Source organism: Orcinus orca, chromosome 14 (genome assembly GCF_937001465.1).
Source record: "Orcinus orca chromosome 14, mOrcOrc1.1, whole genome shotgun sequence".
NCBI classification, from domain to species: Eukaryota; Metazoa; Chordata; class Mammalia; order Artiodactyla; family Delphinidae; genus Orcinus; species Orcinus orca.
This window is the reverse complement of record NC_064572.1, coordinates 11,292,772-11,312,486: the sequence shown is the minus strand read 5'-3', so window position 1 is coordinate 11,312,486 and position 19,715 is coordinate 11,292,772. Positions and strand designations below refer to the sequence as shown.

Below are 19,715 nucleotides of genomic sequence, written 5' to 3'. Positions count from 1 at the left end.
ATATAACTCCGTAACTCCTGCCTAGCCCTCAAATTGCTCTTGGGAGGGGAGGGGGCAGAGAAGTAAACCTGCAGTTATAACAGCATGACAAATGCTGTGTTAGGGATATGCTAGGATGTTTGGGGAATTTGGAAGAGGGTGACCTCACTTAGGTGGGGTGGGTGTTGGTGGTGGGAGCGAGGTAGTAAGAAATGACTTTCTGGAGAGATGACATTGGACCATGTGTCTTGAACAAGTGGAGTAGAGGTAAGGGCTTTCCAGAAGATGAAAGGGCTTTTGAAAAGACAAAGGGAGAGCACACGGCATGTTTCAGGGACTTCAAAATCTAGGTGTATATGGGGCATGAGGACGATGGGGCTGGAGAAGTAGGCAGGACCACCTCAAGGGGCATCTGGGATGTCATGCTAAGAAATTCAGCCATCATTCTGGGGGCTATGAATAGTCATGGTTTAATTTTAGGAAGCTCATCCTGGTAGTAATAAGGCATGTTCATTGGGGTGGGGAGTGAATCAGGCAGGAAGTTATTGCTCTTATCTTAGTAAGAAATGAGGAGAGTCTAAAACTATGGTGTTAGTGGGGGACAGAGAGGTGGGGACACCAAAAAATTTAGGAAGTTTCATGGATAGATTTGAGGAATCAAAGAAGAGAGTGGGAAGTCTATTTGTCACTGAGCAAGACCCTATGGGGCCTTCCTAGAACAAACCACACCTACCCCAGTGTCCTCTGCCTGCCTCTTGTCTGTAAAAAAACCTTTAGCCTCCTAGGCCTTCCCCGAGTTACAAAGAGTAAATTTAATTAGAGAAGTGAGAAAACGCAGAAAGAAAGAAAAGCAGTCACGCAAGACAAAATAATACTAGTTTAGCCATTAAACAAAGTCAAGGACCTTTAGTTCCTCCTCAAGGGCTTTGGATGATATTCTGAGCCATAGTCTTTGAGCTGTTTTGCAGCTACTGAAACCCCCATCAGGTGGGAGAAGTTAACTGTAGGCTGCCCACAAGCACGTAAACCCCAGACCAGCTGACTCCCGATTACCAATCAGAAGAGTGTCCACAAGCTGATCACACACCCACAACGCTCCTCCCTCACTTTGTCTTTAAAAACTTTCCCCTGAAAGCCTTTAGAGAGTTCGGACCTTTTAAGCACTAGCTACCTGGACTCCTTACTTGACGCCCTGCAGTAAATGCTGCACTTTCCTTCGCCACGACCCCGTGTCAGTTGATTGACTTTGCTGCACGCAGGCAAGGGGACCCAAGGTTGGTTTGGTAACATATTGGCTCCCAGGTTTTTTGACTTGGGCAACTCAGTGAGTGACAGCCATTCCCCTAAATAGGAAATACCTGGGAAGAAGTATATTGGTGGTGGTGGGGGGTGCAGTAATGATGATGGGGGAATGAAGATAGTGAGGTGACCTTCATAAAAGTAGAGATTGAGAATGATGCCCTGAGTGATATTCAATGGATACATCTGGTAGGCAGTTTGCAGTTTGGGAGAGAGATCTGTGCAGGAGATCTAGATTTTTTTCATCATTAGCGTGTAAATCGTAGTTGAATCTATAGTTTTAATGAAGTTATTCAGGGAAAATTTAGAGTGAGAAGAACAGGCAGGGATCTGAACCTGTAATTCTGGAAACATCCATATGAACAGGTCAGGTCAGGAAGAGAAAGAGGATTCTTCCCCCAAAGAGATGGAGAAGAAACAGCTGGGGAAACAGGACAAAGAAAAAAACAGGAATTAGCTATATGATGAAAACTAGAGGAAGACAGAGTTTCAAGAAAAGGAAATCCTCAACAGCCGTTTGGTGTTTTCAATCTTTGAAATTTAGGCCATTCTGATGGGTGTGAAGTGGTATTTCTTTGAGGGTTTAATTTGCATTTCTCTAAGGAATAATGATACTCACACCTTTTCAGATGCTTACATTTGCACATCTTCATTTGTTAAGTGTCTGCTCAAGACATTTGCATATTTTTGTTTGATAGATATATGAAGAATATATGTTGAAGGAAACTGATGTTTATTGGCACATTAAATGTTGAAGGCAATGGATATTTACTGACACATTCTAAGTAGGCTTACAACTGAACCCTTTACGCATCTGTCAATGGAAAACTGAATGACCCTGAAATACGGAAATAAAATCTTGCATATATGATGTAAGATAACTGTAAATAACTTTAAATTATATAAAACCAAAAATCTAAAAATTAAATAATTTTAAATTACATAAAATAAACTTAAATAACTTTAAATTACACTTTATCCATTATGTTTATTACACATCAAGCTCTTTGAAGGTGAGATTGTGACTTCTCCATGGACTTCTCTATGGTTAAAGGCAAAGTGAAAACCCAAGTCATTGATTCAGTTCGCCTAGGATTGAGCTATAAACCAAACCAGTACCGTGCATGCTAAGGTGAGGTTTCTGTTTCTGTACTTAGCAGTAGATGCTGTCAGATATACAGAACATACAGACACGTGGACTATTTGGGGGACTCTACATGTGGGAGCATAAGCATTGTGTGTGAAGGGCTGCATGCAAGAGTCCGCTTGGGCATTTGACTGCCAGCGTCGTGGTGGGTATCTCGTTTTCAGCCCTATCCCTGGCTCATAGCTAGAGTACTTTTCAGGGCCTCTACCTCATTCTTGGGTTTTCGTTATTTATTTTTTATGCAGATATCGGGAACCCATTTCGGACCCACTGTGTCAGTCTCTGTGTGGGTGGTGCCAGGCTGCACCGTTTTGAAAAAAGAGCTTCTAGGTGATCGTGAGTACACCTTCCTGGTGTACCTCTGGCCCATCCTCACAGCGCCTGAATGATTTAAAGCCCTCGGGCAGGCCAATCTCCAATTAGGAATCGATGGAGTTGGTATAGATACGACATTAACGTTTAACGAGGGCCTCTTTTCCTCTTACAAAAGTAAGGGGCAGAAGCGAGAGGATCAGATCCAAGGCAGTTCTGGTGAGACCTGCCCAAAGCGCGCCTAGCAGGACTAGGGCCGGGCTGCAAGCCCCCTACCTGCGGGTGCGCGCCCGGGCCCACCGCGCACGCGCACGCACTAGCGCACGCCGGCGCCTTCCTGCGGGCGCTCGGGTCAAATGGAGTGGGTGCTGGCGGATACGCTGCTCTCGCAGAGCCGGGACCCTCGGGTCCTGCTTGGGGCGCTGTGCTGCGAGGAGGCGTCCGCGGAGCGCGTGGAGACGCTGCGCTTTCTTCTGCAGCGACTGGAGGACGAGGAGGCGCGCGGCGGCGGCGCGGGCGCGCTCCCGGAGGCGGCGCGCGAGGTCGCCGCCGGGTACCTGGTGCCGCTGCTGCGGGGCCTGCGCGGGCGCCCCGCGGGCGGCGCGGACACCGGCCCAGCGGCCCGCCAGCGCCGGCGCGTGCTGAGAGCGGCGGGCGCGGCCCTGCGCTCGTGCGCCCGCCTTGCCGGGGGCCCGCAGCTGGCGGCCGCGCTGGCCGAGGAGGCGCTGCGCGACCTGCTCGCCGCGGGCCCCGCGCCCGGCCTCGACGGGGCCGCCGAGGCGGCCGTGGAGGTGTTGGCGGCCGTGGGGCCCTGCCTGCGGCCCCGCGAGGACGCGCCGCTGCTGGAGGCGGTGGCGCGGGCCGCCCTCGCCCTGGCGCTAGGCGGGGACGAGGCGGGGCCCGCCGAGGGCGCGGCGGCGCTGGTGGCCGGCCGGCTGCTGCCGGCGTTGGGCCGGTGCGGCGGGGCGGCGCTGCGGGCCTTGTGGGGCGGGCTGGTCGCCCCCGGGGCTCCCGAGGGCCCGGGCCGAGTCGGGCCGAAGCTGCTGGTGCTGAGCGCCCTGGCGGAGAAGCTGCTGCCCGAGCCTGGCGCGGAGCGCGCCACCGCGGCGCGCGAGGCGGACCCGGACGCCCGGCGCTGCTGGCGCTTCTGGAGGACGGTGCAGGCGGGGCTGACCCGGGCCGAGGACGCTCTGACGCGCAAGCGGGCGCGCTACCTGCTGCAGCGGGCGGTGGAGGTGTCGGCGGAGCTGGGGACCGACTGCGCGTGCGCCCCCCAGGAAGGAACCGGTACTTGCTTCTTTGCCCCCGGGCCCATCCTTACTTGGCTTTCTGGGAGGGAGGCCCCCTGCTTCCGGCAGTCAGCTCCTGGGGTAGTCTCCGAGATCCGTACTGAATTGGGTTATTCTCATGGTCCCCATAAAGCCTGAAAAACCTTGGGAACCTCATGTCGAGGGTGTTTTCTGAACTGACACAGATCACTGCAGCCGAGAGGAGTCTGCATCTCCTAAACTTTCTGACCCAGAGCAGGTGGAATACTGCATCCGTGGGAATAATTTAGGAACGAGCCCAGGCAGGATTTTACAGACCAAATTTGCACTATATCGTGGTAGGTCCGTTCTAACAGGAAAGAAGAGTTAGCGCCCATCAAATTGAAAAGAAAATTATTTATATGTACTGAGCGATGAATTGAGTCTCGAGTGTTAGAATTTTGTAATGGAAACTAGCACATCCTTTTGAAATTTCCCTTGGTAGTTCTCTTAGCAGGATTTTTAAATATTTGTTAAGCATATGGGCCTTAAGTCGACCTTTGGAGAGTATTTTTGAAATTGATTTAATTGAGTGAGGTTTCAATTTTTTTACATTTTGAGCCTGTGCTTCCTACCACTTTATTACAGAACAAGAGTAGATGAAATAGCAAGGCCTCCCCTCAGTTTGGTATGTTCCTATTGATTGATTTGCTCACTGAAATTATGTGAAAGCACAATTCTCGTCTTAAATTAATTTTGAGCTATCAAAGTCAAAAATGGATTGACTGATTCAAAACTGCCTCAATAGATAGAAAATGTCTACTGTTTCAACTGGAGCTGCCTACTTATTTATACTGGTAAAGGATTTTTGTTTGGTTGAAGTTGTGAGTAGATTAGATTTTTATATAAGCTTAAAACATCAGGTAGTAAATATTTTAACAGCCCAAAAGTTGGTGATCATCCAATGAGAGTTGTCACTGGAAAACATTTTTTAAATTACTAAAGTTAAACACTCATTTATTTTAAAGAGTCAGTCATTCTGCAGTTTTAAAGATAAGCAGTGGTCTCATGCTTGTGCCCCTGCCCATTTCCTTCATTTCAGAGGGCAGCCACTTTTACCTCTTTTAGCTGATTATTTTGGTATTTACCCCCGTATCTTGAAATGATCTAGTAATGTCATAAAGTCCAATGTCATTCTTGTAATTTTGGTTAAATGTGAGTTCAACAAAATTATGACTCCGAAAATACTGTTCACAGGTGATCTGTGTATATATGATGGGTTTTTTTTCTTCCTGCAGGTTTTTGCTAGATTAATGTCATTTATGTTTCGTTGTCTCCATTCTTATCACTAATTCAACCCCAGATTCTTAGTTAATTGTCTAAATCTTTCCTGTACAAAGTCAGATCATCAGGCATTATCAATTTTCCTGAAGAAGTGTCTCCTAGAGTCCTCTTACAAGCTCAGTCTGGTGCACAGCTGACATTCTTAGATCTGCCTTCACTATCATCTGGGGGATTCCCTTCACCTGATTCTGTGTTGGAGCTCTTGTTTCCTGGAGTTCGTCCTCTTTTTTGGTTTACTCATTTGTTGTAATGTATTTTCTAATAGTTCCCTGAGATAAAACTTTTTAAGACCTTGCATATTTGATAACTTAATCAAAGGATCCTTTATGTCTGATATGTTTTCACTTCTATCATTTCTATCTGTCACTTTTTTATAGTTTCCATCTCCTGAAAATCCCCAACTGTTCATGCATGTTGTCTACCTTTTCCATTAGAGCCTTTAACATACTCATCATAGTTATGTACAAGTTCTGTACTTGGACCATATCTGAGTTTGGTTTTGTTTTCTCTTTTATCTCTTGGCAATGGGATCACTTTTTTCAGCAGAGACTGAAATATTTATGCCTTCGATGATAGGCACTCCTCTCTGTTAGACTATTTGGGTTGAGTCACTCTGGTGAGCTGGCTTTGGATTTTGTTGGTGGTGGATTGTTTAGTGTGAAGCCTATAAGGTTTTTCTCAGTTTTTTTCTCAAGCCCTCGATGCCGACACCACGGTTGGAGAGCTTCCTCCATGCCTTTGTCCTTCCCTCGAGGGTAGACTGCTGGTGTTGGTTACCTGGTGCAAAGCTTGAGATGGGGAAGGAGGGAACTTTTCATTTCTCCTACAACAGCCTCTTCTTAGGCCCCATGTGCCCGATCCTTAGGGTTCAAACTTTATTTTTTTTTTTTGGTACGCGGGCCTCTCACTGCTGTGGCCTCTCCCGTTGCGGAGCACAGGCTCCGGATGCGCAGGCTTCAGCGGCCATGGCTCACGGGCCCAGCCGCTCCGCGGCATGTGGGATCTTCCTGGACCGGGGCACGAACCCGTGTCACCTGCATAGGCAGGCGGACTCTCAACCACTGCGCCACCAGGGAAGCCCAGGGTTCAAACTTTTTAGCCATCTCTGCTCCCTCTCCAGTGGCACATAACCTCTGCCTCCTACTTAATGAAGGGTTAAGAGTTTCCTTAACTTCTCCTGTGGCGGCTGCATTCTGCTTGTATCTGTGGTGGGTCTCGAGGGCTGATACTCTGCCCCCCTCCACAGCAGCAGACCTGCTTCATATGAGTGCCGGACACATAAGAGGCTTTCCTCGTGTCAGTGCAGGGTCGAGGGGAGAGCAAGTGTTTAGCCATCCCCAGGGGCAGCCAACTTTGCCTGGTGTGAGAGCAGAGACAAGGGTGGGATTGTGGGAGGGTTTCCTCCGGCGGCTGACAGCTTTGGCCTCCTGTCAGGGAAGGGTCTAGGGTGCAGGCAGGCGTCTTCAGTTGACCACCACCTTGTACTCCTGCAGGGCATGGATGGGCTGCCCTTTCAAACCTTGGTGGGCCCTGCATGCCCACGCCTCCAGGGTCCCCTGCCCTGCCCACAGTCTTTCTTGAACACATGGGGGAGGCCTTGAGGAAGAGAGCTGGTGAGTGGGTGTAGACTCCCTTGGGGTTCCCAGAGTTTCTAAGTTGTCCACACTTGGCCCTTAAAAACTTGTCCAATTTTTATTTTGTTTTTTAACTGCAGTTCGTGTGTCCTGTCTTATTCTTGGAGAGGCTCTTTGCCCTTTGGAATTCAGAGAGCAATGCGACCTCAGCTCTCTGATGGACCTCCCCCCACCAAAAAAAAAGTTTAGGGTTTTGTTGATAATCCAGCCTTTCTTCTCTTTGTTGGTGTGGCAGTAATGTTTTCTTGTGGCTTTCTTGGAAGCCAAGACCAAGCATATCTAGACACTTTTATTTTGCCCTCACATTCAACTGATGGTTTGATTGGGGTAGAATTCTGGCTTGGAAAACATTTCTGTTCAAAATTTTAAAGGCATCCATCCATCTGATGTCTTAGAGGCTCGAGCTCCCATTGTTAGTGTTGAGAAGTCTGAAACCATTTGAATCCTGTTTCTTTGTATGTGAGCTGTTTCTTCTCCATGGACGATTATAGAGACTGTGTCCCCAGCTTTCTGTCATTTCAGTTTTGAGGGCCTGTTTACATCCTGGTGTAGGGCACTCGGACCTTTTCAATCTGGAAATCATGTCCTTCGGTCCTGAGAACTGCTCTCGTATTACTTTGATTTCCTCCCTTCCTTTTTTGCTTTCTGTTCTCTTTTTGGTTATCGAACCTCCTGGACTGGCCTTTAACACATCTCTTCTCTCCTGTTTTCTATGGTTTTGTCTTTTTGCTCCACTTCCTGGGTGATTTCCTCAACTTTATTTCCAGTCCTTTCTTTGAGTTTCTTCTTTTTGCTATCAGATTTTTATTCTCATGAGATCTTTTTTGTTCTTGGAATGCCCCCTTTTTAATAGTATCCTGTTTTTATATCGTAACCACACTGTCTTATCTCCCTTTAAAATATTAGTGAAAGTTTTTTCTTTTTCAGGTTTTCTTTTTCCTGTGTAGTTTTGTTTTCTCCCGATTTCCTTGTTTATTTGTTTTGGTCTTGATCTTTAGTGTAGAGGTTTCCCTAGATGTCTGGTGAGCCTTAGACACCTGCTTATATACGTAAGAATGTGGGACGAAAAGTCAAGCTCTAAACACGTGAGTGGTGCTTGTTGACTGTGCACTTCGCTGTAAGGCGATCTGGCCAGGGCATTTTGTTAGGTAATCTCTGGTGAAAGTATTTTCAGGTCTTTCCTCTTGGGGTGGCCACATGCCATGGAGAAGGTCCTCTGGGACCTGAGAGGCCAAGACGGTGATGGGGGCAGGTGGAAGGGGGTCTCAGCGTCCAGGGTGCATACGTGTTCACTTCCCATTTTCATGTGGCACTCACCCTGACCTCAGCCGTGTCCAGTGCCCCTCAATCTGGAGACCCACTCTTTTACCTTCCCCAGAGAATCAATCCCAGTCTTTTTCCTGTTCAGAACACAGGAAAGGGCATCTGGGGATCTGCTTCTTAAACACATTAAACAAATCCTTTTTAGTTTAGCCTTGATTTTCACCTCTACTTCCTGAAGTATTTTTTTCTGCCAGTTCCTTAGGCTTGGGGGGATTTGTAGTGTGAATCAGGTTTTTTTCTTTGCTTTCCTTGTGCCAACTTAAGAGTCACTTGTCTTGATTCTGCTTGTTTTAATCTGATTTGCGGATCCTAATTTCATTGCTCTTGTCTGCTCCCCTGTTTTCTCCAATTCTTGGGTTTTTGCCTTTGAAAAATCTTACTGTTACAGTGAGATTCTTAGGGAGAGAAAGTAGAGTACATGTGTTCAAATCTGTCATCCTTACCCAGAGTTCCAAGGTAGTAACCTTAATTTTTTTTGAAAAAACCTCCTTTTGAGATTCTTGTTTGCCCAAGCCTCCTACCCAGGCTCTGATACAGGGGCACCCACCATTGTTAGAGAAAACGACATTTGGAAATAGTAGCATAATTTTAAGAACTGTTATGAAAGTTTCTGATTTAGGAACTAAATCTAGGAACTAATTTTCTTTTTCAAACCGTATCAGGCCCAAGTCTGTTTTGGTGGTCTGAGAAGAAAAAAGATGAGCTTCTAAAGTTTTGGGAAAACTATATATTAATTATGGAAACGCTTGAAGGAAATCAGGTAAGTGTTTTCATATTTTAACAAATCCTATGTAGATGCAGTTCTTGGGGTTTTTTCCCCAAACATTCTGTAAAAGCAATACAGAAAGGCCAACTTGGATATAGCATAATGGAGTCCAAGCGTACTTTGTTTTCTGGCATAGGTGCAATTTAAGATTGAATATAAACTCAGGAAATTAAAGAATACTTTCAGTTGACTTAAGTTATCATTCAAAGAATTCAGTCTTATTTGATCTTCCCTTGACATTTACTTCTAAAATGTTTACGCGTTTTTAGTTTCTTGATGTTATGAATAATCTCCTAAGAAATGCACACTAAGGGAAATGTTACTTAAAGTCTGAGGTAAATTGTTATTAAGTAAATAATGATGCTATAATGGGCCTTCGATTTTGTAGATTACCTTCCTTCCTTCCCTCCTTCCTTCCTTCTTTCCCTCCTCCCTCCCTCCTCCCTCCCTCCCCCTCCCTCCCCCTCTGTCCCTCCCTCCCTCCCTCCCTCCCTCCCTCCCTCCCTCCCTCCCTCCCTCTCTCTCTCTCTCTCTTCCTCCCTTCCTCTCTTCCTCTCTCTCTTACATCTTTGCATTCTTGGTCCTGAGAATGGAAACTTGAAAAATCATTTGCAGTCGACTTTGAGTTCATTTTTGTGGGCTCTTAGAGTTTTTAAGTTGAGAAGAATCTCTTAAGATTACCTACTCTAGTGCAGTGTTCTCCAACTTTAACATTCATTAGGATCACCCAGATGGCTTATGAAAGTGTCTGGCCTGCAAAGTTTCTGATTCAGTAGGTCTGCAGTGGGGCCTGAGAACTCAGGTATTTTACATGTTCCTAGGAGATCCGTAAGCTGCCATTCTGGGCACCACGCTTGGAGAACCCCTGTTGTAGGGGTTCTCAGTCCATAAGGTGCGGGGCCTGCCATCGTGGAGCCACTGGGAGGTGTCAGTCCAGATGCATTGTTTGTGGACTAAAATAAAGAATTACTCATATGTACTAAATATATGTAGATACAAGGATGAGCAATAAAGGAAAAGCATTTCTAAACTTACGGTTTTCCTGAATCAGTATATCCTCAAGACCCTCACTATTTAGAAACTGTGATTTACCTTTAGTTTATAGGGTATGTAAATTAGATGCTGATATCTGTAGCAGAGTCTAAGAATGAAGAATATTGAACTCTGAACTGACTCTACTTCTAAATATGTGGCCTTGAGCAACGTGAGTAACTAGATAAAGCATCGCAGTATTTTTTCCTCTTTGTAACATATTGGTATACAGGCCCTGCCTCTTCTCCAGGGTGGTAAGGAGGAACAGAGTGACTGTTGTATAAATAGACGAAAAGTCTTTTGAGTTTTGAACGGTGAATTTTCATTTCCTGTGGCTTTTTGCTCTTGTTTTTTCAGATACATGTTATAAAGCCAGTTTTACCAAAGCTGAACAATCTGTTTGAATATGCAGTGTCAGAGGAAAATGGTAACAGTTACTTTTATTTTGCTTTTTTATAACACATACAGTTTTTCCCCTTAATTTTATAAGTAACTCTTATTCATTATAGAGCATGTTATAGGAATATATGAATTTACTGCTACCAAGAGACCGCTGCTAACATTCCAGATACATACCTTGTGGATTGATTGTTCATAATGTTTTTTTCTCACTCAGCAGTATAACCAAATGCATTTACCTATGTCCTTAAATAGTCTTTGAGAATTTAATTTTAAATGGCTGCAGAGTTTTCTATAATTTAGAGGTCTGGTAATTTATAAACTTCTGATTATAGAAAATTTCAGACATTCACGGAAGGAGAAGAGTTTGTATGATGAACCCCACCACCCGGCTTTAGCAGTGATCAACTTGTGCCAGTCTCTGTCTCACATCATATGTGGCCTTTCCTGCTCCCTCCCCATCAAATGATTTTGAAGCCCATTCCTAGACAGCATATCATTTCATCTGTAATTTTTTTCAGTATATATCCTTGAAAGATAAGGGCTCTTTGGTAATGTTTTAATCGTGGTGTATTATTCATTTTTAATAAGAGCTCTTTGGTATTACATATTTTAAGTGCTTTCCATCCTTATTCTCTTAATGTATCTGTTTCCTTGTTAGAGTTATTTTCTTCGGGTTTCAGCTATTCTGTAGGTTGGACTTCTTAGGAAGAGAAAATTCCAAGATGCTATTTTAAATATGGTTTTTAAATCCTGTATCAGTTCTATATTATGAGGGCTTCTTAGAAATAAAATGAAGCTGGAGCTTCTTAAAATTATTTTATGAAATTAAGTTTAGATCAACGAGACAGCTAATGCAAGCTAATGGTGTTTTGTATTCATATGAACGATAAAATGCTACATTATCATGTTTACACATGAGAAATAACCTAGGTAAATGGGTTTTAGTGCCTGCTTTAGATAATTACAACTTTAGTAGTTTGACCCCTTAGGAACTGAGCTTTATTCAGCTGATTGCTATGGTTGTTTTCTGATACACTGGGATTTTTTGCAGACCATAGGAATCTGTAGTCCCACCTGGGGCTAGAATCTAGTTGAATCCTGTTGTGACTTCACTTATGCATTTACTATTAAAATGATTCTCTTATTACCACATTTTGCCCACAGCTCTTGGCAAACCAAATCAAATGGCAGTGACAGATTTTGAAAAATCACTGCCAAAGGATTGAACAAGCATCTTGGTGTAAATTACAAAAAAAAAAAAAAAGACATTTATTTATAGAATGCCATGAGTTAAAAATGCTGAGTTTTTTTTCTAATAGTGTTAAAAGATATTTCAAAAAAAGTTAAAGTATGTCCAAGGTACATACTCCATTTTTTGTTTCTCATTTGTATATTTTCTTAATAGATGTTTACCTAGTGTCCAATACACGCTAAGCGCTGGGATAAAGTGGTGAGACAGATGTACTCTTTTTCACTTGCTTTTTGTCTGTTTTCCGGGAAAAAATAGCTTTGATGATAAGTTCTAGACAGGCAACAAACAAGAGGCAGAAATGGAGTTATCTAGTGGGTGAGGCCATACCTTGGAGAGGGCAGCTAGGAAAGACTGCCTGAAGAGTGACACAGAAGTTGAGGAGACAGCTCTGGGTGCAGAAGCCCTGAGATGGGAACAGCTCAGTGGGGTAGAGGACCCGACCAGTAAGCCACAGCACAGTGGTGTGAGAAGGCGGGTTAAGGTCGGAGTAGTTGTCAGAAGCAGTTCACGCCTCGCTTGTTTTTTAGTCTGAGTTTTGAGAAGCCACGCAAGGGTTTTAAATAGAGCAGGGACAGTTTCAGGTTTCTGTATGAAAAATGGATTGAAGTAAGGTGAGAGAAGAATTGGTTGAAATCACCCCAAACCTAGAGTTTCAACCTGCGTGGGGTCATATTTAATTTCTGTACGCTGTAGCCACTATGACACTCGCTTGCAGCCTTTCTAAATGAATCTCTCTGAAAATGGAATACCAAATACTGCAGTTATTTCGGTTATTCAGTAATTAAACACCCTCAGATGCGATTAAAAAGAGACTCACTTTTGCGGTGTTGGAATGAAGTTAACGTGTTTGTGTTTAGTTTTGAATATGTAGTCTACGTGGGGCAACATCATGTGAAAATCTTAAGTCAACATTCGGTGTTTATTTCCACAGGATGTTGGCTCTTTCACCCATCCTGGCATCTGTGTATTTATAAAAGAATGTTTGAAAGTGAAAATAAAATCCTGACCAAAGAAGGCGTTACCCATTTTTTGGAGCTCTATGAAACAAGGGTTCTTCCATTTTCAGCAGAATTTTCTGAGGTAATGACAGCCTTTCCCTTTCCTTTTTCCCTTTGTCAAAAGATGAGGGGCGAAGGTATTTGTTTTATCCTATGTGATCTTCAAAAAATATACACTAGGGCCTGAAAATCGCAAGTAACATTTTAGAGGTTTGCATACAACAAATCCTATTTCTCTAAACTTAGCTATCGTACTGGGAGAACGCTTTCTGTAATGTAGTTTGTCGATAGGCTGCCTGCATCATTACCAGTAGTTCTTTGGTATCAGTATTCTGAACAAAAGTCAACAGCATGAAAACTGGTATAGAAGCGTGTTAGTGATATTGTTTCCACAGTTCTGAGTCACTGAATTACCGCTCTTTGTTTAGTGACGCTAGTCCCCCAGTTCTGAGTCGATGAATTACTATCGACTGTACTGAGCGGAGGTTGCCTTTAGAGCTATATTATTAGCATCTATGCTTCCATTTATCAGAAATCACAGAAAGCAAAGAGATTGTGAGAGTTACAGCTGTGACTTAAAGTTTTATATTATGGTGCCACATCTGTCAGGTGATCACTGACTTTGGTATGGTAATGTACCTCTCATTTAGAGGTAATTGAAGTAAACTTTCCTGATTGTCCAACTACATGTATAGTGTTTTAGTATGCATCATTTTTCTACATTCTCCCAGCCTTCTTGCACTTCCTGGAAGCTTGCTTTTTTGTCTAGTAATATTTTTGAAGATATACTTTTCCCCCTTTATCTTCCAGGCATAGCGGCTTGAATTTTCTCTTATCTTTTTGTTTTTCCTTTGTTGCTACCTTTATTTTCCACCATGTGTCCCTTCTTTGGACTCTCTTCTTCCTTCTTAGCACAGCATGTACTCTCCTCTCAGTATTCCATATGTTTTTATCAGGTGGGAAAATTCGGTATTTGTTTTGTCGTTCTGGTGGAATTAAGGTATCCTCCAAGACTATCATAAACCAACCTACAGCATGAGAGATCAGCTTTGCTTGTAACAGCTCTTCTGTAGCCCTGTGTAGGATGTGCAGTTACAGCAAGCTGACTGTTCAAAATTACAGTTACAACTTAACATCAAAAACTTTTTTCCTTTTTTTTTTAGTTTATTATTGGGGCATTAATGGATGCACTTTCACAGAGCTCTCTATACAGCAGGTAAACAAACATTGTTATTTAGCAGCAATGCAGTCATATGTATTGGGTATATAAATTTAATGTGATTATGAAATATGACCAGATTGTTTAATGAATTTGTTACATAACTATATGTTGCCTTGTAGATATTCAGCTTTTTCTAACCATGTCATCCCTTCTGTGTTTGTTATTCTTCTTGCCTTTCTTCCAGTAGTTGTGTCAGGTGTTTCTCTTTTTCTTTTCTTTCCTACTTTGAACCCATCCATTCTTGGCCTTTTGGGAAGGATATCTTACATAGCTACTTCTTTTCCCTTACTCCTGATTTCTGCCCTCTTGGAAATTGTAGTGGCTTTGGCTAACCAACACTTGACACTTTTTTTTTTCCTTTTTCTTTTAACTTTTGATCTTGACTTATAGAAAAGTTGTGAGAATAATACAAAGAATTCTCATTTATCTTTTATCCACATTCCCTAAATGATACTGTTTAACCATATTTGCTTAATCATCGTCTCTCTCATGACGATTGTGTGTGTGTGTGTGTGTGTGTGTGTGTGTGTGTGTATACCTCTGTTTCTTAGCTCTGTCTGCTGAGCAGACTTACCATCTATATTTCAGTGTCTGTCTGTCCATCCATCCATCCATCCATCCATATTAAAAACCATCAGTTCACACCAGCACATCCATTTCTAGTCCACTACCACAGGGTTCATTCTAACTTCCCCCTTTCCCTATCTGACGGTGGAGGCCATTCTGCATGACATATTGCTTATTTGACACCATTACCCTTTGTCAAGGTTGATACTGGGAAGAGTTTGTCAGTATTGTGCCTCATCCTCATCTTTTGAGCATTACCTGTACTCTTGAATTATATCTTCAAAAATTTCCCTTGCTTTTGAAATTATGTTGTCTAATTTTGAAAACTAAGTTTTTTTATACTTGCAAGTCTTTTGTTTGGTATACCTCTAATAGAAAAAAACTCTCACCACCAACTTCTTTAAAATTTTTAAGTTAGTCTCTGCTAAGTTATATTAATATTTAGTCCTATTTAATATCGAAAGAGCAGAGCAATGCTAGATTTGCCAATTATTTTTGATTTTCAAGTAATCATTACTGTTGAATAGTTCTCTGAAGCAATTAGACCGCTGGAAAGCAGTAAAACCAACGTGGTGCTTTCTGAGAGTTGACAAACACATTTATTATGAAATGCCTTCAGTTCCCTAGCACCCTAATGTGTTCAATTAACAGATAATGTCCCTGGCCGAAGCATATAGCAAAAAAAAAAAAAAAAACCACACAATGTGACTTTTGTAGATGTTAATAATTAAATGTTCTTGCAAAAGTTACTTATTACTAACATATGTCTTTCTGTGAATGTTATTTCTTTTATTTAATACTTAAAGATTTAAAATCATTGGATTAGGTGTTGGGAACAATAAAATATAATTTTAAAGTTTCATTTTTAGACTTTTTTTTAAACGATACTATTTGGCAAGATTCATATATGTGTGTCAGAGGAAGTGTCATTAAAAAAGAAATCCATGCCTGCTTAGTGTCGCACATTGCTGACTCACGTCTGTTTTCCTAGAAGATCTCTGATGTTTTTAGCAGAAGAATCCTCAAGATTTTACTGAAAAATAGAATGCAGGTTTAGAAGAAGAAGATGGTTTTATTGTTTTATTGTTGAAAGACATTTGGGCCATATTCCATTTAGTTTCAGTCTACTTATTTGTAAATAGATTTAAAATATTTGTTTTTTTTCCCCTTTGTCTGTAGGTCCCCAGGCCAGCTGATAGGAAGTGGTTCTCCACTGGGATTGAAATTACAGAAGTTCTTAGTCACTTACATTTCTCTTCTTCCAGAAGAAATAAAGAGTATGTGTCAGTAAAGAGTTTCTTTTTAATTTATTAGCTTAAATTTTTAGTATGTTGGTTATAAGCACCAACCTATGACTATTATAATCAGTATTATCAAAATAGTTCCTTTTTCCGGAATATGCAGATTTTGTCAGAATTACACACATGTCCATTGAAACTGAGTACACAATTTTACTTTTGTATATAACGTGATACCAGTATTGGTATCCGTAGCATGGAAGCAGTTTTGCAATGTGTGCTGCAGTTTGCCGTTCTTTCCACTTGTCTCTATTCAGTTTCAAACATGAGCAAAATAGGTCGAAGAAAGAAAGAACCTGGGCTTAGGAAAAAGTTATAAACAGAGTATCTGTTGTGGCAAAGTTGTCCCTTTATAGATATTGACTCAGAAAGATAAGAAAGGAAAAAATACTTGCTTTTCGTAAGACCTTGTATCCTAGAAATATCCCCCTTCTTCAGGTTGGAGATGTACTTTTCTTCCTGATGGGCTATGTTGGTAAGCAAAGCACAAAGCCAGTGTTATTTTCCTTGCTGAGTAGCAGGGCCCACTCTTCTTTCCGAATCTTTTTTTTCGTTCTGGGCTTTGTGACTCAGAAAGTGACCCTGGCTATGAAATATATATATATACTTTTTCTTTTGTATTAAATCTGCAAATAGGGTGAATAATGACCAGTGGTGCTATGTATTCAAGTCAGGGAAGAAAGAGAAAAGATGGTCACCTGTATATCACAACTTTAGATTTACAGAAAATGCATTGTTTTGATTACTTGTTTAAAAAGTTAAACTGGAGAAGATAACTGTCAGAGCCGTTCTTTAGTTTGCTAGAATGTGGAAGCTTACAGTCTGGGGATTCATCTGCCGACCACGTTGGCACATCTCACGTCCACAGCACGGTGTGAGTGACATGACGGTGATCAGTGCCCCCTAGAGTTTGAGCGCCTAGAGTTTGTGGCCGTGTGACCCTGTCAGTGTAGTGAGTGAATAAGCAATAGAGGCTTGGCTGTTGCCATCGTCCTTGTGTCATGAGAGAGCTGTGAGGCAGAAGATGGGGACTTAATTAGTCCAACGGGAGGGAGGGCAGGTAGAAAGTTTATTTACAGTTTTTACTTTGTAGTTTTTTCTGTCAACAATATCCTAAGCGTATCTAGTTCTGAGCTAGGCACTTTGGGAGATATAAAATACAGGTAATACCCTTTCAGGAGCGTCCAGGGATTTCTTAAAAGTCATTGTAAGTGATGATCTCAGGAAACAGACATTTTTATTAACTACTGTGACTTGAAGATCCTTAAGATGTCACATGTTAGCAGAGAAAGCAGGATAGAGCACCATCCTTTGTATCTCAAAATACTTAAATTAATTACAGTGATGAGATCCAGGGTAGGTACAAAATAACCTGTGAGAAAGATCTAATATCACTGTTTGCAGATACCAGAGGCCAACTACCATTGGTACTTCTTATCCTGTGTTTCTTTAATATCTCCAACAGATGAATGGTTTCCAACAGTAAAAAATTTATCTTTTACCTTAACTATTAAATATATAGCTACATGGTTATCAGAATTTCTACAATGCACTAGAATACTTACCTTACTAAAAAGGAATGAAATTGAAATGACATTTTTTTTGTTCCCAACAGCTTTATTGAGATATAATTCACACACCATAAAATTCACCCTTTTAAATTGTTCAGTTCAGTGGTTTTTAGAATAGTCACAAAGTTATACAACTATCACCACTAATTCCAGAATATTTTCATCATCCCCAAAAGAAAGTCCTTGCCCATAAGTAATCAAGTCTCATTTTCCTTTCCCCTGGCTCCTGTCAGCCAGTAATTTACTTTCTGTCTCTCTAGATTTGCCTATTCTAAACATTTCATATAAATGGAATCATATAATACGTGGCCTTTTATTTTATGTCTGGCTTCTTTTGCTTAGCATAATGTTTTTAAGATTCACCTATGTTGTAACATTTATCAATATTCCATTCCTTTCTGTAGCTGAATAATATTCCACTGTGTAGATACTTCACATTCTGTTTATCCATTCATCAGTTGATAGATGTTTAGATTGTTTCCACTTTTAACTATTATGAATAACTCCTATGAATATTCACATACAGGTTTTTATATGAATGTAATCTTTCACTTCTCTTAATTATATACCTAGGAGTAGAATTATTAGGTCAAATAGTAACTCTGTGTTTAACTTTTTTTTTTTTTGCGGTACGCGGGCCTCTCACTGTTGTGGCCTCTCCCGTTGTGGAGCACAGGCTCCGGACGCGCAGGCTTAGCGGCCATGGCTCGCGGGCCCGGCCGCTCTGTGGCATGTGGGATCCTCCCGGACCGGGGCTCAAACCCGTGTCCCCTGCATAGGCAGGCGGACTCTCAACCACTGCGCCACCAGGGAAGCCCTGTGTTTAACTTTTAATGGAGCCACCAAACTCTTTTCCACACTGGCTGTACCATTTTACATTTCCACCAAGAATGTCTGAGCGTTCATGTCTCCACATCCTGGTTAACACTTGTTATTGTCTGTCCTTTTGATGGTAGCCATCCTAATGGGTGTGAAGTTGTATCTCATTATGGTTTTTGATTTGCATTTCCCTACATAAAGTCTGATGATGCTGAGCATCTTTTCATGTGCTTGTTGGCAACAATGACGTCTTAAAACTTTTTCTTTCAGGTAGTTTCCTGTTAAAGTTTATTCAGAAGATGACGAGCCGACATTGGTGTGCTATTCCCATTTTGTTTCTATCTAAGGCTTTGGCAAATATCCCAAGATGTAAAGCCCTGGGTATAGAAGGGCTTCTTGCCCTGAGGTAATGTACTCTGAGTATGTTCACATACGGTTATTTGTCGTACCTTTCCGTTAGTAAATTTTGTTTTTCCTTCTGCTTTAATCCCTAGTGAGTGGTTTTAGTTAATATTGGCATCAGGATTTTTCGCTCTTAATTTTATATAATAAAAAAGTAAATTAAAAAAATCTATTCATATAGTTGAACTTATTTTGTTTTATGAATTACTAATTTAAATATATGCCATAATACATACTATTGGATTATGGTCACTTTAAAAATAAGGCCAGTAAGTTGTTTTTATTACATTGATATGTAGGAAACTAGAGATAAAATAACAAATATTAATATTGATTACAAAGTATTTCAAAAAAGTGTAAAATTCTTACTTTGAAATTGTCTTTTTTTTTAAAATAAATTTATTTATTTTTGGCTGCGTTAGGTCTTCATTGCTGTGCGCGGGCGTTCTCTAGTTGCGGCGAGCAGAGGCTACTCTTTTTTGCGGTGCGTGGGCTTCTCATTGCAGTGGCTTCTCTTGCTGCGGCGCGTGGACTCTAGGCGCGCGAGCTTCAGTAGTTGTGGCACGCAGGCTCAGTAGTTGTGGCGCACGGTCTTAGTTGCTCCACGGCATGTGGGATCTTGCCGGACCAGGGATTGAACCCATGTCCCCTGCATTGGCAGGCGGATTCTTAACCCCTGCGCCACCACGGAAGTCCTTATCTTGTTGTTTTTAAAAGGAGATCTGTTTCATATTAAAATTGAGCTCCACTAGAGGCCTTAATTATTTAATAGCTTTGAAATTCTCCTGGCAGTGACTGTCTGCGTTAGAAAGTGTAGCTATATTAAATCAAGTTGTCAGTTACTACAAACTCTCAGAATTGTCCTGAGACAGGGGAAGTGCATGTGTTTTCTCCGATGTCAGGGACGTTCTTCAGTGCACCATGATCACACATCAGATCCTGCTGCGAGGGGCAGCGCAGTGCTATCTCCTTCAGACGGCCATGAATCTGGTAGACGTGGTGAGTTTATCTTTCTTCCTAATGTTAACTCCAGTTTCCTAGTCTTTCTTAGTGAGCGGGTGTTCATAAAAGAGTTAACACAGCAGGCCTGTGATGCTGTCG

General features: G+C 42.1%; 1 protein-coding gene across 3 annotated transcripts in view; it reads left to right on the top strand.

The window, feature by feature from the left end:
• The first annotated feature begins 2,922 nt into the window (after positions 1-2,922).
• Positions 2,923-19,715, top strand: part of TARBP1 (TAR (HIV-1) RNA binding protein 1) — a 65,698-nt gene continuing 48,905 nt past the window's right edge. For all 3 annotated transcript variants that reach the window (XR_007471238.1, XM_033431258.2, XM_049696869.1), the window contains exons 1-8: positions 2,923-4,024; positions 8,948-9,045; positions 10,441-10,510; positions 12,669-12,817; positions 13,899-13,951; positions 15,704-15,801; positions 18,483-18,618; positions 19,517-19,613. Coding sequence is in view for 2 of the 3 variants with exons in the window: in XM_033431258.2 (XP_033287149.2) it covers positions 3,094-4,024; positions 8,948-9,045; positions 10,441-10,510; positions 12,669-12,817; positions 13,899-13,951; positions 15,704-15,801; positions 18,483-18,618; positions 19,517-19,613 (1,632 nt within the window). In the remaining variant the exon portion in view is untranslated. The remainder of the gene's footprint in view (positions 4,025-8,947; positions 9,046-10,440; positions 10,511-12,668; positions 12,818-13,898; positions 13,952-15,703; positions 15,802-18,482; positions 18,619-19,516; positions 19,614-19,715) is intronic.